The following is a 22048-nucleotide window of genomic DNA, read 5'->3' on the forward strand; positions in this document are numbered from 1 at the left end:
AAAGAGCCCAAAATGATCTTTCTGGTGCTTCTTTCAAATCAAAAAATGAAGCTAAAATGAGTAATCTAGACCCCTCTTCGGAATGCAAAAATGATCATCGAGATTCAATAAAAAAAATGTACCATACTTTTTTAAAAAAAACTAGAAAAAACCTACACCATCACATCCATCTCGGAATCATCTTTCCAACGATATATTGTTTTCCCAAAAACACCTTGGTATGCTCAAGATATGGCCAAAAAACCCAAGGTTGGTCTTTATCACAAAAAAAAAAACACACAATGGTTGAATGGCCATCAAATTTTGGCATGAAATGTGATGATGTCATCACCTGCGGTACTATCCATAAGCAGATCTGCCAACATCCTTTGTGATATCAGCAACCTTTTGCATGAAAAGGTAAAGTACCCTTTTTAAACAAAAAAAAGGTAAGTGCTTGTTTAATGATTTTTTTAAAACCATTTTTTTAAAGCATTTTTAATATATATTTTTAAATTTTTTTTTTATAATTAAAAAAATTGCTGCCTCGAGAAGCATATTCAATCTAGGGACAAACGTTTAGCCTCAAATTTCAACTGTGTCCGAATTGAACATACCTTATATGAAAATATGGGGTTTTGGGCACTGCAATCTCAACGATGAGGTCTATTTTTTCCTCAAAGGGCACCAAAAATCAATGGTCCTATTTCAATAATTTTTAAAAAAAAATTCATAGTTTGATCCACGCAAACCTTTGTTCTTTTGATAAGTTCAAAAGACTTGAACAAGTTGCAACAGATCCAACTCTGATGCCATGAAGGATTTGAGCAAATACAAATCCATAGATCCAATAGAACACCTACATGCAATAACCTGTCATAGAGAAGCGAAGATAAGAGATGATAAGGGTTTGACTTTGAATGCAAGATTATAATTATAGACAAAAGAATAAGTAAAATATAAAATGGATCAATCCTTATAGGAGATTGTAAAACCTAAAAGGGAATCCCTAAGAGGTAAGTGCCATTTAATAATTAATATTTAATTATTAAATGAGAATGGATGTGCATAAAGTGAAATATTAAGTAGGTAGTAAAGGTAATTAAATTAATTTAATTAAATTATTCCTTTATGCTAACACACACACACACATACATATACATACATACATATGTGTGTGTGTGTGTGTGTGTATACACACACACACACACACACACACACACACACACACACACATGGCATATATACACATATATGTATGTACATGTGTATGTATGTATGGATATATATATGCACATGTATACATGTGTGTGTGTGTAATGCAATTCCGTAAAGTCCTAATTCAATATAATATAAAGTTTATTGTAGTCCTAAACAAAATTGGTACCAACAAGCATGCACTATTTTGGAGAAAGTAGTGTATCTTGTAATATGATGTCCATGGAGCCTAGGATTTAGAAGAAAGAACATTTCATGGATCACCACTTTATATTTGCATCCTATTACAATGCTCAAGATGAAAAAGTATAAACATATTTACATGTCACAACAAAAATGGGGTTTTGTAAGTTTAGGCCCAATTGATTTCACTCTAATAGAACATTTATTTATGGAATAGACCTATATTGATTAGGCCTTTAGATATTTGGTGAACATTTTTGTTAAGGCTTGCATTAGGGTGCTTTATTGATTTTATTTAGTGTCATTCATTCTATAAAAATGCATGAAATAACATATGCATATAATCAATATTATCTACTGTAACAATGGTTCTCCTTAATTGCTAATAATCTTTTTATATAAATTATTGCCACTTCTTGTTTTGTATTCTTGTGATTTGTATTAACCCTGGGTGGGGTATGACATTTTATGCAATTCAAGTTGTGAAGCAATGTTAATATAATCTCTTTAATAAGGACACCATTGCTCACAATAACCACAACCATATTCAATTTTTGCATACACATAGTAAGCTCAATAATGAAAGGCACGTGAAGCATGTGACATATTTGAAGTAGTTCCATCTATCGATCAAGCATAATGGAGAGGAACTATAAAAGAAGTGCTCGAGTGCCTCAGTCGACCTCCATTCACTTCATTATTAATGCTACTATATTCTTAATGGTGACATTTCATGATTGGGTTTCTTAGTTTTTCTTTTATCCCAACTTACCTTTTTCTTTTCAAATTTGATGTGTTAAATAGTTGATAAACTGAAACAAAAGAAAATAATTCAACAAAAATGATGTTCATGCAATAAAACTCATGAAAACATACTTTGATATTCCATGAAAACAAATTTCTACATCTTCATATTTTAAAGAGTTAATGAAACTAATAAAAAAAATTTCAATATTCAAAAAATATTACTTTCTAAATATTTCATATTTTGTGATTATATGGGATTTCAAAGTGGTTCTTCGGGTGAAATTTACCACAAAAATGCATACTTAATTGTGATATTAATAGTATAAGCTTTTTGATGCTTGCAACATAACCTCTATTAAGAACAAATGTAGTGAAATGGAAACGAATGGAGATGCGCATGACATAGGTATGATTGTTGGCATTGATCAACTTTCAAATCAATTTTGATTATCCTTTTGATGAATTGTCCCTATTAACAATTTGAAGGTTTTATTAGTGAAATTGGAAAATAATTGGTTTTTGTAATCATTGAATATCAAAGATGGAAGACAATCTAATTCGTCATGGGAAAATAGAAAGAATAATCGAGGTAAACATTGACGTGTTGAATAATAAAATTGGAGCCTTTCTTAAAATAATGTAAAATTTCAATTTGATTGACATTTTGAATGAAGAAGTGTCTCCCAACTTTACACTTTTGTTTGCAACTCTTGCAAGATAAGTATTCTATAAGGGGTAAAGGTTGTCTAAGCGAGGAGGTCTAATTGTTCAAAACAACTGATGAAATGATGGATTATGACAAAACATAGATAGCAATGATAAATAAGTCTACGACTCATAGAATACAAGGTTATAATCTATTAAAGAACTAAAAAACATTCTATAGCCCAAAAGAAAGCAACATTGTCTACTCTATTATGCTACATAGTAAAATTGAAATTTAAAGAACTAAGAAACATTCTATAACCCAAAAGAAAGCAATATTGTGTACTTAATTGAAAAATAACAATGACCACTTGTTAAACTCACTCAAGAATGTAAATAAACACACAATTTCCACTTCATCAAACATTAATAATCTAGATTGTAAATATATTTAACAACTATCAATAAATTGAACTACAACTCCTACATAGATGACATGAAATCTATTTTTTACCTAGATAAACATAATTTTATTAATTGAACAATGAATACCGTATAATCTTAAATATAAGCTTGTTTTATATTGTAATTTTTAAAAAAATACCATGTTTTAAAGACTTACCAAACCCTCAATATTTATTACATAAACTACTCATCCATTTGAACAATAAACAATGTAATTCCCAACACTTAATATCCACAATCAACTAGAGCTCCTTTGTATTCCAATCTGACGCTAACAAAATAACAATAAACTAACATGATTGAATTACACTACTAGCTATACTAGGCATTTATTTAATTCATTAATATTATGCATTCTATTTTTTTGCAATCAACCTAACTTCAAGTTACAACTTAAATACCAAATACCAATATACTTATGGCATACTGTACTAATGGAATTTGTTTTTCCCTTCCATAAACACATACCCTAATCAAACAACTATAAGACAAAAAAAATTACATGCAAGAGACAATTGCAATTGCACCAATGAAAGAGAACACAAATGGTAGTGATTTTAAAAAAGGGATAAAGAACAAGAAATGGTTAACTGCGCAACCTGGTAAGTTAAGCCATGATAAATATGTAAAAATTATCATGGTGTCGTGATAAAAGAAATTCAATGATTCAAAGGAGTAGAGCCACATTCAATTAATACGAATTGGTTTACCAATTTTATCAACAATCAAAATTTGTGGGCCCCCATAATCCATGTAGCTTAAAACCTTAACATGAATGACTTAAAAACAAGTATGCGAAAAAAATTGATAGGATATCTCAAAGAAATGTGCCTCCCAAAATGCAACACTAGTAGGCATTTGTGTTAGCAGAAAGTATATTTGTCCCAACACATCACTTTGCATCTACAAACAAAACATCTTTCACAAAACCTCACACAAGTATTCAATAAATCTTCACATAAGAGAAGACCCAATAAACCATAGACAAGGTGTTATTCATTAAAAAGTTACAATGAAAGTGAAAATGATGATCAAATACCAACAACAATGCTTGATAATAGCAAAAGAAATTTTATAGGACCCAAAACAATAATGCAGTGCTGCTTGAATACAGGAGTAAGCTTCCCCTTTTTGGATGAAAGCATATATGAACATTGTAAGTTATGTTCATGAACACAAATACTCAAAACCCATTGCCTCACATAGGAACATGACAACAACTTTCTCATTTATCTTGCAAAACAAACCAAAACAAATCCACAAACAATGGTTTGAAAGCCCAAAATGTCAATGGGTGACCTTAGTAAAAAAATATCCCTCACCTGTGTCGAAAAGGAACTAGTTAAAGCATTATCGTGATAGTTATTGCATGTAGAGTTCACACAACCTATAATAGAAACATAGGAGGACATGCATCTTGTGGCAGAGGTAAGATGACATTGCAAAATGAGTCAAACCCATTTCTGGACCTACAAAACTTTACATTTGTTGGTGACGAAGATGGTGTCTGATGGTTATATGGCAATGTTGTAGGGGTTGCGATCAAATACATTTCAATCCCAAAACAGATGACTTTTCTAGAAAGGACAGGATACAATGAAATGAAAGGTGCCTCAAGTTGCTTCCATAAGTCGAGTAGTGAATTCGATAGACATTGAAATAAGTAACTTAATATAGGAAAGTTATGAGAGGTGACACAGTGTAAATATGATTGCCCAATGTAAAGTGTCAGTAGGAAACAATGGCGGTGGTGTTAGTAGATTAGGTAGCCATATGCTCAAATGCCATGTGGCCACCCCCTCCATTTTGAGTGTTAGCGTATGCACATTTTGGTTGTGAGCTTTTGCTCCTCCTCTTGAGAGTCCAAAAGGGATGTTTTTGCACAAATTGGGCACGAAGGATTCGTTGACATGGCAAAACTCCCATTCATAGATCAAAATTTTCACTTGGGGTTGGAGTGAAAAGATGTTTGACCTCTAGATCTCCGTGGCAACCCACATAAAGTGTGCAGTTAATGTGTGCACGTTCTAACTCACCACTAGCTATCCGGCCACGAAAGAGGTTTACTCTTTGAAAAAACATTATCCGGCCACGAAAGAGGTTTACTCTTCGAAAAAACATTGTGTCCCTCCTTCGTCTTGGATACCTTTTTCGTGGCCACAGCCTTCTAACCTTCTCTCCCCACTCCCTTATCTCGTAATTGTTCTTGCAACGACAAACCTCAAAATGCAAGAAAACAGGGCCACAAACTACGGCTGGAAACAGACTGAATGGATTGCTTAGCTCGCTGTTGCTCAGTTTATGACACCGGGGTTTCTCTTCTTTCTTCAACTGCATTGCTGGTATCTCATCTTTCTTCCATGTCTCTACATTCAATCGCTTTGACACTGCCTGATTTTCATTCTGCCTTTGTTAGAAATCCACCAACAGTCCTCATTTCGTCAAAAATTTCATGGCGTATATCATGTGAAGCCATACCCACAAAGAAAAAATATTTTAATCCACAAATACAAGAAAAGAGACAGCGCCGCCATAATGCCATGAAAGATTTCTTGCTCAAGGAATGCTGTTTTTCTTCCTCTGAAATCACAATACTGATAAGCAAAGAGCCCAGTCTCTTCAGAAGAAAATCCATAGATAGAGCCAATCAGGTACTTCAGGTGTTTAAAGACTGTGGATTCACTATAGAGCAGGTAATAAGAACCATTCTCAGAAACCCAATTATTCTTTCCTGTTCGGCCATACCCTTGAAGCGTACAATTGAATACTTGAAAACATTAGGGTTAGCTGAAGAAGATGTGAACTGTATGGTCTCCTACCATCCCAGAATTCTTACTGATAGCTTGGATAGAAGTCTTTCTCCTAAAATCTTACTCCTAATCAAGATTTTTGGGTCAAAGGATAACCTATTAAAGGCTCTTCGGAAGGCACCAGGGATTTTGTGTTGTGATGTTGAACTAGTGAATAATAAATTCAAAATTTTGGAAAATGCAGGCCTTCTAGAGCATGAGATTAAAGAAATTCTTGAAAAGGATCCACGATTCCTTAGTTCCTCTGTAGGCAAGATAGAGAAGAACATGAAGTTCTTGACATGTACTCTAGGGTTAAAACCAAATGTTTTGGTTAAATATCCCATATTTTTGAATTTAAGTGTAGAGAAAAGGTTAAGGCCCCGGTATAAGATGTATCAGTATCTAAATTCGTTACGAGCTCCCAATGACCTTAGCATGAGTCTGACTAGAAGTCTCAAATTAAGTGAGAAATATTTCACTGCAAGGTTTCTGTCCGACAGTCCCGAGCTCAAAAAGTTATATGAAAAATACAAGGGCGAGACGGTGAATGATGAAGTACCTGAACTTTTAACAACTCACCAAAGGTAACTGGGAATTGAACGGTGATTTGCAGTGCATCAGGTGGCGTTTTTAAGGTATGTTGTATTGATCTTACTGAGGAATTTTCTTATATCTGTTGGAGACAGTTGATGATAAGTCCAAATATCACCGCTCTTTAGCTCAGTGTTACTGCTGTTCAATTCAGTCTCACCACCATACGATTCATGCTGACTGCCGTGCACACTGCATTTTCAAACACTTGTTTTGAGAAGCTTAATTCAAAGAAATTACATGCAATTGAACAGTTATATATTATCAACTGAAAATTAATCATCGTTCAGAATAGAGTTTATGCATAACTGGCAGTAGCTCAGAGATTTGCAGGACAAAGTATTTTTCGATGCCAAATCTATATAATTGTTGGTCTTGTAGTTGTGGCGGAATAGATAGTTTCTAGGGCAAAGAAAAGTCCTCATAACTGAGGCACGATGTTGTTCTCCACTAGAATCAATCAAAAGAGGTATTTTGTGTTTAATAATGCCCCGTTTTCTCTGTTTCTTCCCCTCTTTTCAGATTGTGTCTTTTTTTCTAAGAATCTTAATAATATCCACCAAATCTACATTTTTCTGCAATCCATTTCTTTCCCTTCAATTGTGAACATTTTTTTTATTGTTTTACCCTGAAGTTAAACAGAACATTTATGTGTGGTCATGTGTTAAAAGCTGAACTAAATTAAGTTCTATTATAAACAAGTCTTTATATTTGGTGTAGAAACCACTGAATGTTCCTCAAAATTTTACCAGGTTCAATCTTGAATTGGCAGTTTTTTTAATGGATTCAACAAAGATTACATAGATATCAGTATCTCTGTCTTTTATCAGATTACAGTCATTTGAATAAACTCATATGTTGCAAATGACAACATACTCTTGCCTACAATGTTTGACTTGGAAACTCAAAAAGCACATAATCAGAATAGACACTCATTGTTCTTAATTTCCACAAATAGAATGCTATCAAACACTAAAATTTATTTATCGAATTTGCAGACACAATTACAGACTTGGGCCTTCTATCGACCTCTCTCTAATCAGCTCTGATGTAAGAGAGCTAACTCCAATTGCTTCCGAAACATTACTCACTGCTCTACTTTGAGGCAAAATCGGCAATTGCAAGACTCTCTAAGATTAAATTCAAATGGCAGCACAAACAAACAACTTAATTCAATTATTTTACATTACTTTGGCCAATAATGGCTTCCCTTTCACTTACAATGATTTATAGAATTTCCTTGAATCAAACCAAATCTGCTTTGTACTCTGTTCTTTCGACACACTTGTAATCTGTGAATCTTTTCTATGCTGTCATCTCCCAAGACTCTCTTTCCTTTGGCTAAACTGCACACCTCTTCCTCACGCATTCACCAACACTTCTCCTTCAATTTATTCTATCGCAGCTTCCTTATTCTCAATGCAACTTTTTTAAAATTCACTCCACCACCCATTGCCTTATTCTTCCTTTACTCAAGCAACCGCTGTGATTTCGTCTTGGTTGTTAACCAAGCCTTCGGGATCTTTATTTTATTATTTTATTAGTTAACTAGAGGTCGGTAGTTTATTTTTCTAACTATTTCTATAGTTTTCCACCCAACTGTCTCAACAGTTTGGACTGTATATATTATTCTCGTTTCCGAATAATAAACATTTGTGTGTGCTTGAATAATATTTGGGCCTGTTACAATGGTATCAAAGTCATGTTGCAGAACCTGCAGAAAAACTATGGGTTCTAGAGTAAATAATTTTGAAACTTTGCTTCAGCATAGTTTAGAAAATCAAAAATAGAATTCAGATTGAACAGTAAATTCAAATGCATTCTCTAATTTCAATCTTTGGAATAGTTATTTCTGATAAAGAGAATTACCATGAATGGTTTCGAAAAATTAAGAATACTCTTGTTTTAAGTGATTTGTGGGATGATGTTTGTGAAAGCAAAGATGACAGTAAAGAGTAAGAGCAGCCTTCATGAGAAAAGGAACTCGTCATTTGGAAGAGTAAAGACAAAAAGGCTTACGCTCTAATTGGTGCCTCTGTCAGTGAAGAGGTAAGTAGACATATAATCTCTTGTAAGATTGCATTTGCAGCTTTAAAGAAACTCAAAGATCTTTATGATACTCACTTAGAGCTTTAAATCATTCAATTTTTAATGAAGTTATTCAATTTAGAGATGAAAGTTAATGATCCAATGAAGTCAGCCTCTGAAATTAGAGCTCTTTTTCATGATATTGAAGCTGTGGGTGTAAAAGTTGATCTACAACTCACTGCTTTTATTAAAGCTCTTTATCCTACCTATTCAGACAATCTTGAGTCTCTTCAAGCTAGTCAAAAGATGAAAGACATAACATTTGATACATTTGTGGAGAAAATTGCAGAGAGACGAAAAGCCTTTAGCAAGAAGGCGTCACTTTTGAATGCCGAGACACTGTGTCTTGGACAACATAGGTAGACATCCAAAGATGAATCTTCTAAACAATACACTAGCAGTAGAGGCTGTGGCAAAGGACAATCTAGAGGAAGGGGAGGTAAAGTTTATCAAGGTGATGACAACATTCTCAGCCACAATACCAGCATAGCGCTTATCAACACAGAAACATCCAAACAAGGAACAAACAATCTATGCAGTGCTACAGATATGGAAAAATGGGTCACACTGCCAATCTTTTCCAAACCCCTTGGGAGAGGATTCGTGACAAGAAAGAGCAACCACTAGACAAAGGTAATCCTCCCGAATCTGCGCATTATGTTGTAGCACGTAATCTTGGGATTGAAGAAGTTTTTAGTACTTCATATTCTACTTGGAATGATATTTGGTTGTTAGATACTGGAGCCACATGCCATATGACATTTAGAAGAGATTGTTTTGAGACATTCAATGATCAAGTGGATGGAGTAGTTTATTTCCTGAAAGTCTCAGTTAAAGCCAAGTAGTTTATTTTCCCGACAAGTCTCAGTTAAAGAGTTAAAGCATTGGATCTGTTAGACATAAATTACCAGGTCTTGCAAATTACATATTTTGTAATGTTCTTTATCTTCCATATTTGAAGGGTAACTTGATATCCCTTGTGCATATTAGACAACAATGTCATTCAATACATATGTTTGATGGCATCATTGAGATTAGATGAGCTTCTGATCTTGTGATTATAATGATTGGAGTGGAAGACAACAAACTTTTATAGTTGAAAAGTACCTTATTCAATTATCTGAATAGTACAAATTTATCTTAGCATAGTGGTAATTTGTCTTCCTGCTTGTTATGGCATGCAAGATTTGGTCACATTAGCTATGATAGTCTTAGAATAATGAAACAAAAAGGAACTCGAGGACTTCTTGCTAATCCAAAACAACCTTCCCAATGTAATGCTTTGCATTTTAGGCAAACACATGAAACAATGTTTTCATGATTCTATAATTTGAGCTTCTAGCAAGCTAGGCCTTATTCACTCAGATTTGTGTGGGCCCATGCCTATTCCATCAACAAATGGAAATAATTACATAATGACTTCTACTGATGACTATACCAGGATGTGATGGGATTATTTATTAAAAGAAAAATCTCAGGCTTTTGATACCTTAAAATTTTTCATTTGTAGATAAAAATAAACTCAACTCAATATTTGAACCCTTAGAACTGATAATGGCAGTGTGTACACCTCTAAAGATTTTGAAAAATATCTGCAGGACAATGGTATTAAGTATTAGACCACTGTTCCTTATGATCCATAAAAAAATGGTGTGCAGAGCGTATGAACTGGACATTGCTGAATATGGTAAGATCTGTGATGTTTTTTAAGAATGTTAATTTAATGTTTCGAGGAGAAGCAATTCTTTGTGCTGTCTACAAAAAAAATAGGAGTACCTCTGCTGCATTACAAAACAAAACTCCTTATGAAATGCGGCATGGCCATTTCTCAAGTGTCAAGCATTCTAGGGTTTTTGGTTCCCCATGTTATGCTTTGATTCCTCAACAACTAAGAAAAAATTTGAATGCCAGAAGTAGGAAATACATTTTTTTGGAGATATTCTACTGCTTCCAAAGCTTATCGTGTAGAAGAAAACAAAAAGTTTATCTTTTTTAGAGATGTTATATTTCTTGAATTTGACAAATCTGCACTCACTGTTGACAAACAACTCACTCATCTTGATAGATTTCACTCAAAAAATTCTATCAGGAAAGGGATAATTGACTTCCAACTTTTAAAGCGGGATTCCTTTTCTAGGTCAATCTTTGGAAGAGATAATGAACTTCCAACTTTTGAAGGGGGATTTCTTTTCTAGGTCAATCTTTGGAAGTTCAAGAGAATGAGAAAGTTTGAAAGAGAATGAGGATAGTCTGAAAGAGAACAATTCTAAAGAAACTGAACCAGCGTGTGAAGAACCTAATTCTAAAGAATTTGAATCAGCTTGTAAAGAACCAGATTCAAATACTCTTGAAATTGAGCAAACATCAGAGCAACCAGTCCGTAGATCAATGCGGACCAAGACAGTTCCAAAAAGGTATGATGATTTTGAATTAAACTTTTATGTTGTTGATGAACCCTTTTCATTTCAAGAAGCAGCAACTACTGATGCATGGGGAAGTGCAATCCAAAGAGAGTATGATGCTCTCTTAAAAAATGGAGCTTGGAGATTGGTGGACCCTCCAATTGGAACCAAACTTATTGGCTGCAAGTGGGTATATAAGAACAAATATAAAGCTCATGAATCACCTAACAAACACAAAGAAACGCTTGTAGCAAAAAGATATGTTCAAAAAGTGTGAAAAATTTAACTATTGCAATCACTGATTATTAATCTCCTATCATAAACGATTATTAAACTGCTGAAAATAAATTCCCAGCTAATATCGAAAAATAACACAACTGCAACTTCACTTATAAAATACAGAAAGAAATGTGCAACACAATGAATGCAATATTTTCGGACAAATTGTCCCTGGAAAAATCCCTAAGGGAAAACCAGTTCTACAGATGAGAAATTATATTAAACTTCAGCAAATCAAGAGATACAAAATCCCTTGCCTCTTACTGGCAGAATTCCGACAACCTCCTAATTTATCTTGCTGATATTCCCCACTGCTATTCCCACACTAACACTGTGCCCTTGCTAATACTGCAAAACTGTTTGCTAACACTGCAAACGTTTCTCCAAACTTCATGTTCTCCAAATGCCCCCCGACCTCCTTTTATACTACTCTTGTTGGTAAACCAACGACCGAGATTGATTTACAATCGACAGTTGAGATTAAAACAACTTAACAACCATAACCAAGTCGGTTTCTAGTTGTTTCCAAAAGTGGTCAATTAATTAACAAATAATTGTTTTTAATCTAACCAATTAGTTAGCAAAACAATTACTTGCTAAATAATAGCAAATGGACAAACAGCTGTCCAAAGCTAACAAAACTAACACTCCCTCTTAGCGAGGAAGCTGTTCTGCAGGACACCTAACTTATCTCTGAAGAAGATAAATTTTGCCTTCCCCAATGCCTTAGTCAGAATGTCTGCTACCTGCTCCTCTGTAGGTATGTATTGTAGCTGAACAACTCCCCTTTGTACACAATCTCTAATGAAGTGATATCTGATATCTATATGTTTAGACCTATCATGAAACACTGGATTCTCAGACAACTTGATGCAACTCTGATTGTCACAATGTATCACAGTAGTCTCAACCTTCTGACTAAACAAGGCTACTAACAACTTCCGAAGCCATATAGCTTCATATGTTGCCATGCTAGCTGCTATGTATTATGCTTCTGCTGAACTTAGAGCCACAGACTTCTACTTCCTGCTGAACCAAGATACAACTCCTGATCCCAAGTTGAAACAACACCCTGAAGTGCTCCTTTTGTCTGTTGTACTTCCTGCCCATTTGCGTCAGTATAGCCTATCAACTCGATACTTCCACCTCGAACATATTTGGTCCCATACTCGACTGTACCACGTAAGTAATGTAGCACATGCTTAGCCACTATCCAATGCATTCTCTTTGGTTCAACCATGAACTGACTAAGAGAGTTTACTGCAAATACTATATCTGGTCTAGTGTTGACCAAATACATAAGCGAACCAATCAACTGTCTATATAAAGTGGAATCTACATCTTTCTCCTTAGTTGTATCTACCTTCCTCCAATTCGTGATCATGGGTGTAGACATGGCTTTGCAATCCTCTATCCCAAATTTCTTCAAGATTTCAATGCAATATTTCCCTTGACCAAGGAAAATCTCCCCATCTGTCTGCCACACTTCCATGCCTAGAAAGTAGTGCATAAGTCCTAAATCCTTCATCTTGAACTCTTCTGCAAGGTTCCTCTTTTAATCCACTATGAGCCCTAGTGAACCTGTAAGAAATAGGTCGTCCACATAAAGAACAAGAATGAGAATCTCACCCCCAACCATCAAGTAGTAGAGGTTAGCATTTGCTTCACTCTTCACAAAGCCCATTTTCTGCAAGTATGTATCAATGTGCTCATACCACGCTCTAGGAGCCTGCTTGAGTCCATACAATGCTTTCTTCAATCTGTACACGTGGGTCTCTTTGATGTGTGCTACAAAGCCTTCTGGTTGTTCTATGTATACCTCCTCCTTCAACTCACCATTAAGGAATGTTGTCTTGACATCCATTTGATGGATTTGCCATCCCATCTGTGCTGCAAGTGAGATTACAGCTCGTATAGAAGCATACCTGGCAACTGGAGCAAATGTCTCCTCATAGTCTATTCCCTCCTTTTGAGAGAACCCCTTTGCCACGAACCTCGCCTTGTATTTCTCGATGCTACCGTTTGCACCATGCTTTATCTTATAGATCCAGCGTGATCCAACTACAGCCCTATCTGTTGGTCTAGGTACTACCTCCCACACATCATTCTGCATTATTGAAAAATATTCCTCAACCATAGCATCTCGCCATACCTGATGTTCTGCAGCTTCCTGATAGCTAGAAGGCTCACTATCTACCAACTGACTAACTAATGCCACATAGTCATTGAACTTGGCTGGTTGTCTTCGCTGTCTAGTACTCTTCTTAGGAGCTCCCACAAACTCCTGAGTATCCCTTTGTGTATCTGGAACCACATGGTTCCCGCTGCCAACTGTAGAGGATGAAATGTCAACCTCTAAGTCTTCTAGATGCATTTCCTGTTGCACCTGTTGCTCCATACTCTGTGAATCTTCACTAACTGAGTCTGCACTCGTATTGGTAACTGTACTTGAGCTTTGCTGCTCTTGACTTGGTCTTGGAGCTTCTATTGGCTGCTCACTCTGATCATCTGTTGGCAAATCTTTGGATCTCTTGAATGCCTTGTCCTCCATGAACTTGACATCCCATCTGACAATAATTCTTTTAGTCCCCGGAATGAAAATCTTGTATGTCGTTGAGGTCTCACTGTACCCAACAAAGTACCCCCCTTTGCAGTCTGATCTAACTTTGTACGTGTATCTCCAGGAATATGGCAATATGCCAAGCTCCCGAATGTCCTAAAGTGACTAACATCTGGCTTCTTCCCTGTGAAAGCCTCCTCTGGTGTCATCTTCTCTAGCATCTTGTGTGGAATTCTATTCTGAATGTAGACTGCTGTATTACACGCCTCTGCCCATAAGTAACGAGGCATGTCCTGGTCATGTAGCATAGCTCTTGTTGCCTCCGATATAGAACGGTTCTTCCTCTCAGCAACTCCATTCTGCTGTGGATTGTAAAGAACAGTCCATTATCTCTTGATTCCTTCTCTGGCGCAAAACTCCTGGAAGACATTTCCTTTGTACTCGCCTCCATTGTCTAACCGAAGAACCTTTGTCTTCTTTTCTGTTGAGTTCTCCACAAGAGCCTTGAACTCTTGGAATCGACTGAAAACCTCATCCTTAGTCTTCAAGAAGTATATCCAGGTCTTTCTAGAGAAATCATCAATAAAAGTAACATAGTACTCATATCCTCTGAGAGATTTCGTCGACATCGATCCACAAACATTTGAATGTACTAGATCAAGAACACCCTTAGATTTGGTGTCACTTCTTGGAAAAGATGCTTTCACAAACTTCCCCAACACACATCCCTTACATACATCGTCATGCTCTGTGCTCACCTCTGGAACACCTGTCACCGTCTCACGAAGCAATCTAAGTGCTCCATGATGAATATGGCCCATCCTCCTATGCCATAGCTCTCCAAGATCTCTAGGATTACTGTTGCTCATAAGTGCCTTAGGAGTATCAAACTGCAATCTATAAAGGCGACCACTCCTAACTCCAATAGTTATGGGTGATTTCCAATCCTTGTGCTTAATCAACACATTTGTCCCTCTAAAGAGTACATTGTACCCCCTATCCTGAAGAACAGATACAGAAATCAAATTCATACTTAAGCCTGACACATATAACACATCATGAAGTGGGATTATCTTTCCATTCTCCCTCTGAAATTGAACAGTCCCTTTCCCAATAGGGTTGAGTTTGGACAAGTTTCCCATAGAAATCTGGATGTTGTTGTCCTCCTCCTTGTAACTGGAGAAGTACTCTCTAACTCCTGTCATATGAAATGACGCCCCACTATCTATATACCAAACACACTGTGAGGTTGAGCTAACCATACAAGCTATGAGTGCAAACTCATCTTCCATTCTACTGGAGAGTTCTTCTGCACTTGCTGAAGCTGCCACCTGCTTCTTACCCTTCTTCCTCTTTGGGCAATCACTGACATAGTGGCCAAACTCGTGACATCCAAAGCATTTGACCTTAGAAAGGTCCTTCTTCTTTTTCTCACTTTGTGAATTTGATCCTTTGCTAGATCCCTTCTTTGCTTTCCCTTTACCCACTAGGGCAACGTTCTCTTGTTCCACCTCATTTTTCTGACTCTTGTTGGCCCCATTGACAAGACTTAGTTTAAACTCCTTCTGAGTGAAATCAGTCCATAGTCAATCCCAATTTGGTAAAGTATCTCGTCCACTGACAACTTGAACAAAGACACTCCATTGTTTATTAAACCCATTTAGGGCTATTCTCACTAGCTCGTCATCACTAGGGCTATCTCCAACAGCTGCTAACTCATCCTTGAAAAGTCTGAGCCTAGTGAGGTAACTTGTGACGTCTTCTCCCTGATTCATCCGAGTATTCTTTAGCTTCTCTCTGAGAATCAACTTCCTGTTGGTCGTAGCATTCTGGTATAGATTCAGAAAGGCGTCCCACATCTTCTTTGTAGTATCTAGCTCCGAGATATGTGGAGCAATATGATCCTTGACACCATCAAGGATTATCCTCGCCTTGGCATCGTCCTTCCTATATGCTGCAAGCTGTGTTGCATCCGTTGGTACAGGTACAACACTGGTAGCATAATCCTTGATACCATTCTCTTCCAACAATAAAAAAATTCTGGCCTTCCAGACACCAAAATTTGAGGCACCATCCAATCTATCCTGATCTCTCAAACTAGCTGAAGCCATCTCAAGGGTTTAAAGCAATAAGAAATCTAAAGAGATCAAAATTTCTTTCTTAGGGCAAAACTCTTCTACCCTTAACAATGCTCTGATACCATGTGAAAAATTTAACTATTGCAATCACTGATTATTAATCTCCTATCACAAACGATTATTAAACTGCTGAAAATAAATTCCTAGCTAATATCGAAAAATAACACAACTGCAATTTCACTTATAAAATACAGAAAGAAATGTGCAACACAATGAATGCAATATTTTCAGACAAATTGTCCTTGGAAAAACCCCTAAGGGAAAACTAGTTCTATAGATGAGAAATTATATTAAACTTCAGCAAACAAGAGATACAAAATTCCTTGCCTCTTACTGGCAGAATTCTGACAACCTCCTAATTTATCCTGCTGATATTCCCCACTACTATTCCCACGCTAACACTGCGCCCTTGCTAACACTGCAAAACTGTTTGCTAACACTGCAAACGTTTATCCAAACTTCATGTTGTCCAAATGCCCCCCTGACCTCCTTTTATACTACTCCTGTTGGTAAACCAACGGCCGAGATTGATTTACAATCGACGGTTGAGATTAAAACAACTTAACAACTCTAACCAAGTCAGTTTTTAGTTGTTTCCAAAAGTGGTCAATTAATTAACAAATATTTGTTTTTAATCTAACCAATTAGTTAGCAAAACCATTACTTGCTAAATAACAGCAAATGGACAAACAGCTGTCCAAAGCTAACAAAACTAACAAAAAGAAGGTGTTGACTACACAAAAACATTTTCTCCTACAGCAAAGAGTGGCACTATTTAAACTCTGTTTTCTTTAGCAGCACATTATGGATGGAACATACATCATATGGATGGAACATACATCATATGGTTGTTATGACGGCCTTCTTGAATGCATACTTGAAAGAAGATGTCTATGTAGTGTAACCTGAAGGTTTTGTTGTCAAAGGTTAGGAACAAAAGGTATGTAAATTGGTAAATTCTGTGTATGGTTTGAAACAAGCACCATGTACTTGGTATGAAAAATTAAGTGAGCACCTCCTGAAATTAAACTACAAGCACTTCAATCTAGATGATGCAACTCTCTTTGTCAAGACGGTAGATCAGTTGTATATGTTGATGATTTGCTAATTCCAGATTTGAAGCTTGTAGTCACCAATTTAAATTGACCTTCCTCACCAATTTAAATTGACCTTTTAGATTAGGTGATTGTTCTTTTTCACTAATCGTCAATGCCCACGTTCTCAATGCAGTCCTTAACATTGATACCTACAGTGGGTAGTCCATAGAAGCAGATCAAGTCAAGCTATAATGAATGCATTCATGAACAATGATGTTTAAACTTTAAAATGAGTATGTACTTTACTCAATTTGTTGTAGAATTGCATTGTTTATTTGAACAAAAAAATTATTTTGTATTGTGGTACTCTTGTTGATGGAAAAAGCAATATAATTTGTAAATAGAAACAGCTCAATGGCATTGATTAAAATCTCTTGAATCAAGAGAGGGTTTTGAATCCCTGTTTATCAGGATGTTTAATACCTATGTGTACAGACATCGATGTTCATTTGCAAGTATATAATTATACTTGGGGTACATGAACAAAAAGAAAAAATATCTTGTTAATAGATAAGCTCGTTTACGTGCGGTAGGCAGTTTTCAGTATCAAGCTTGCTTTATGAGCAATTACAAGCATACTTTAAAGGTCTGATCACTGTGTTGTAGTCACTATTATTCATAATTGAAGTTTATTTCCTAGTTTACAAGAGGTAGCAGGAATAATTAGATCTAGATACAAATTAGATACATGTAGCTTATGTGGGCTCCATTAGGTAATCTCTGTCCTCCAAGGGATTTGATCTGAGTAGACATCTTAGTGAAACTAATTTGTACAAGCTCACTCTTAAGGAAATAACCTGCCAAGTACATCTGGGGAGATTGAAGCTTGGAGTCCAACATTCAAAAAATTGCTTCCCTCAACCAGGCCATAAATAACTAGATCTTTTGGATGATTCAGACCTCTTTAATAAAACATCTTTCCATCTTAACTAGAGATCCATTATGTTTCTAGGTACGCTCAAAATCTGTCCGACACCCATACTAGGTGCATCTGTGTACGGGTTTACCCATAGGTATGCCTGGGTGAGTACCAGAGTGTACCTGCCGGTACCCAAAGCTGCTCAGCAGCCAAAAATATAACAGAAAAAGACATTTAAAAAAAATCCTCACCCAAAAGCCATAAAGTACTCTTAAATGTATCATTTCACTCAATGGAAAGACCATTTTACTCTCTCGACTCTCTCCTCTTTTTGGCATTTTATATGGCAGCTGATATATATATATATATATATATATATATATATATATATATATATATATATATATATATATATAGGCATTTTGAAGGGTAGCTGATATGTATTATGGCATATGACATGATATTGAAATTCTGAACTTTCAACTGAAATTTAATAAATATCTTTATCACTACAGTGACATGTTCTATATTCCAGAAAATGCAAGTGGCATATTTTATATTAGTCACATGCTTCTGCACAAGGCGATAAAAATCCAATTCATTCCAGTTACTACTTAAGGTATGTTATTGTTTGTTTGATATTTTATTGCTGCAGATTTGATTTTGAATACTACTGTGACTGAGCATTTACAAGTAGCAGACAACTTGCACTAATGATTTCCCTGAGGCCTTTTTTGGGCAAAGTTTAGAAGGCAAAATTTGCTGCATCGATTCATTTCCTGGTGCTCCATAGATTTACATCTATTTTCAGGCGTGAGACAGGTTTACAGTTCAATTGTGGACTGGTAAATCCATTTAAGAAGCCTATCGGCTAATGACCTCTCGGTGGATTCTTACCATCTAAAGCTCTGCATTTATTATAAAATGGTAGCATGGATGTAGAGTTCATGTACATTAAAAAGACAAAAGATTTGTCTGCTACAATTCTAACGTTGACAGTAGCATATTTTGTTATATCATTCTAGCTAGACCATTTGCTGATAACACTTGCAAGATGGTTCCACACATTTGAATAGTTTGTCTAACCTTGTCTAGCCCAATTAATTATAAGAAAAGCAAAAATAGAATTGAGAGTTCATAACATTTACTATACTGTGGTTACAATTGTTACAACACATAATATAATCCGTAGGAACTATGGGGAAAAGTAAGAGCATGTGCTGTAATTTTTCATTTCGCTCTGAACCAATTATATTTAATTATATTTGTAATTAATAAAGACATCTTTAGATATAAGTGTTTTAAAATAATAATTAATAGCATTTATGAAAAATAAAATAGATCCTATATATTTTATATATTATTAATCTATTTTGAAACTAATATTCTAAAATTTATAATTGTATATGATTTCATATTTTATAATAGAAACTATTAAATATAATATAATTTATACCTAATGCATAATCTTTTTTAAAGAAGTGAGAATTAAAGTATATAATATTTAATTTTATATTAAATTAATATTTACAAGTTTTCCAATTTATACTTTTATTAATATATAATTAAAATAGGCAATGTGTTCACTTCTAGCGAATGAAATATGCCTTGCCCTTCTATCAATCACTAGATTTACATTCGACAGAGGATGCATTTGAGGATGAATAGATTACTGTGAGACCCCTCCTCTAGGTCACTCAAACAAATTTTAACTTTTCAATTATGCTTTTCCTCTAAAGGTTTGTAATGGATTAGAAGGGTGAGATGTGTACCTTTTCTTGTAAGATTTCATAGGAATTATACACGTTCATATATTGTTCCACTGGTGATAATTCAATGTTAATGCATTTTAAGAATAGTGGCTAATAGGGGTTTGAGGATTCTTGATTTTCTTGATTGCAATTGGTATTCTTCCCCTCGCTAGAAGTTGGTAAGGCCCTAAAATGAGTTGTTTGTGCTTCATTTACTTTCATAATATGCCCCACATAAGGTGCATTATGTTGGGGCATTATGAATCTAAAATCCAATTGCGCTGAGCTTGATGTTGTTGAAGATGAGGTTATGATTATTTCACACATTTTGAGGCGACTCTAAGGATGCAACATGAGTTTCATTGAGTTATTCATATTTAATTAGGTTTTGGGAGGAGATTAAATGCTAATAGGAAATTGTGTGGCTAAATGAATCTCCCTTATACGTGTCTTTATAAGTGCTCTAGGAGGGAGTTGATTTGAGAAATTGGGAATTGAGTTATATGATAAGAGTGGTTGTGAGTTAGTTTTATTCCAATTCTGTATGACAAATGATGTTCTCCTCCTATGTCTATACATGCATTAGGAATAGTTGAACCAAGTGTTAATTCTAGCAATGCATTTGAATAATTATTTGCATGCAATTTATTAGAAGATGAAAATTGAATTAGTATTACTAGGAGAAGTGACCATGACGGAAATTAGATTCTAAACACTTAAAAAGTCATGCACAAGTATGTGTAGGTCATTCGCCTCAGCAAGGTGTCAATTTGTGAGTTATGAATTCATAATGTGCTAAACATTCTTAATGACTCTTATTCTCATATCATTTTAGATGCATACGGTCGTTAGACATGATAGAATCAGTAGGAAATTATAGATGAGTCATGTATTAGGTGAGAAGTTTAGGGAGTTAGAACCAACTCTTTTGTAGGTAGTATGACAAGAGATGATAAATAATTGTATTAATGATTCATAGACTAGGATGGTATTGGCAGGAAATGGAAGTGTAAGGTGTGATGGGTGAATGTCAACATAGTTATGTATACATTTTTTATTTGTTAACCTAAGGGATCTTTATGGTTATGTGCCTTAACTAATTTTTAATTCACCACACGGTGCTAAATAGGCACACTTAATTCTATATCATAGTAATTGAATTGGATAATTATTACAAAAAGGAAAATGAGATTCTAGATAACATGATTTTGAAAATGGTAATTGGATTCATGTTACATTAGAATTAGATTAGGGTTCAAGAGATGTAGGGCTCAATTTTTTTTTCATATGTTGAGATTTACATACATTGAAAAGGTGAACTATGTGTTAATATATATATATTGATGTTAGTAAAGGAGTGGATCCTTGCATATGCCTTAAAGATGAATTTTGGTAGGAACTAATGTATGGACTATGTGTCAAAAATCAAACTTTATGTTAGAGGATTATCACACAAGGTTTTAAATTTTGCAAGTGGCTTATATGGGAAATGAGTTTTGAATATTATTAGTATTACTAGGAGAAGTGACCACGATGGAAATTTGATTCTGAACACTTAAAAGTCATGCACAAGTATGTGTAGCTCATTCGCCTCAGGAAGGTGTCAATTTGTGAGTTATGAATTCATAATGTGCTAAACTTTCTTAATGATTCTTATTCTCATGAGTTATGAATTCATAATGTGCTAAAACTTTCTTAATGACTCTTATTATCATATCGTTTTTGATGCATATGGTCATTGGACATGATAGAATTAGTAGGAAATTATAGATGAGTCATGTATTAGGTGAGAAGTTTAGGGAGTTAAAACTAACTCTTTTGTAGGTAGTATGACAAGAGATGATAAGTAATTGTATTAATGATTCATAGACTAGGATGGTATTGGCAGGAAATGGAAGTGTGAGGTGTGATGTGTGAATGTCAACATAGTTATGTATACATTTTTTTATTTGTTAACTTAAGGGATCTTTATGGTTATGTGCCTTAACTAATTTTTAATTCACCACACGGTGCTAAATAGGCATGCTTAATTCTATATCATAGTAATTAAATTGGATAATTATTACAAAAAGGAAAATGAGATTCTAGATGGCATGATTTTGAAAATGGTAATTGGATGCATGTTACATTAGAATGAGATTAGGGTTCAAGAGATGTAGGGCTCAATTTTTTTTCATATGTTGAGATTTACATACATTGAAAAGGTGAACTATGTGTTAATATATATGTTGATGTTAGTAAAGGAGTGGATCCT

General features: G+C 35.1%; 1 protein-coding gene across 4 annotated transcripts; it reads left to right on the plus strand.

The window, feature by feature from the left end:
• The first annotated feature begins 5328 nt into the window (after window positions 1-5328).
• On the plus strand, window positions 5329-19184 carry LOC149539689 (transcription termination factor MTERF15, mitochondrial-like). Of its 4 annotated transcripts, XR_016356286.1 has the most exons (3): window positions 5329-6664; window positions 8563-8669; window positions 8998-9745. XR_016356286.1 is itself a non-coding variant. In XM_089800911.1 (2 exons), the coding sequence occupies exon 1, from the start codon at window positions 5508-5510 to the stop codon at window positions 6615-6617; it is 1110 nt and encodes a 369-aa protein (XP_089657037.1). In that variant the 5' UTR covers window positions 5329-5507; the 3' UTR covers window positions 6618-6664; window positions 18559-19184. The 4 variants fall into 4 exon arrangements, 3 of the variants coding, with proteins under 3 accessions (XP_089657037.1, XP_089657038.1, XP_089657036.1); XM_089800911.1 differs by lacking the exons at window positions 8563-8669; window positions 8998-9745 and adding an exon at window positions 18559-19184; XM_089800912.1 differs by lacking the exons at window positions 8563-8669; window positions 8998-9745 and adding an exon at window positions 18699-19184.
• The last annotated feature ends 2864 nt before the right edge of the window (window positions 19185-22048 follow it).

The sequence above is a fragment of the Cupressus sempervirens genome, chromosome 9, assembly GCF_028749045.1.
Source record: "Cupressus sempervirens isolate cs-2001-9-10 chromosome 9, ASM2874904v1, whole genome shotgun sequence".
In the NCBI taxonomy this organism is placed as follows: Eukaryota; Viridiplantae; Streptophyta; class Pinopsida; order Cupressales; family Cupressaceae; genus Cupressus; species Cupressus sempervirens.

What these genes read in the sequence shown, in the direction of transcription:
- LOC149539689 (XM_089800911.1), top strand. Translation starts at nt 5,508, where the DNA reads ATGGATTGCTTAGCTCGCTGTTGCTCAGTTTATGACACCGGGGTTTCT.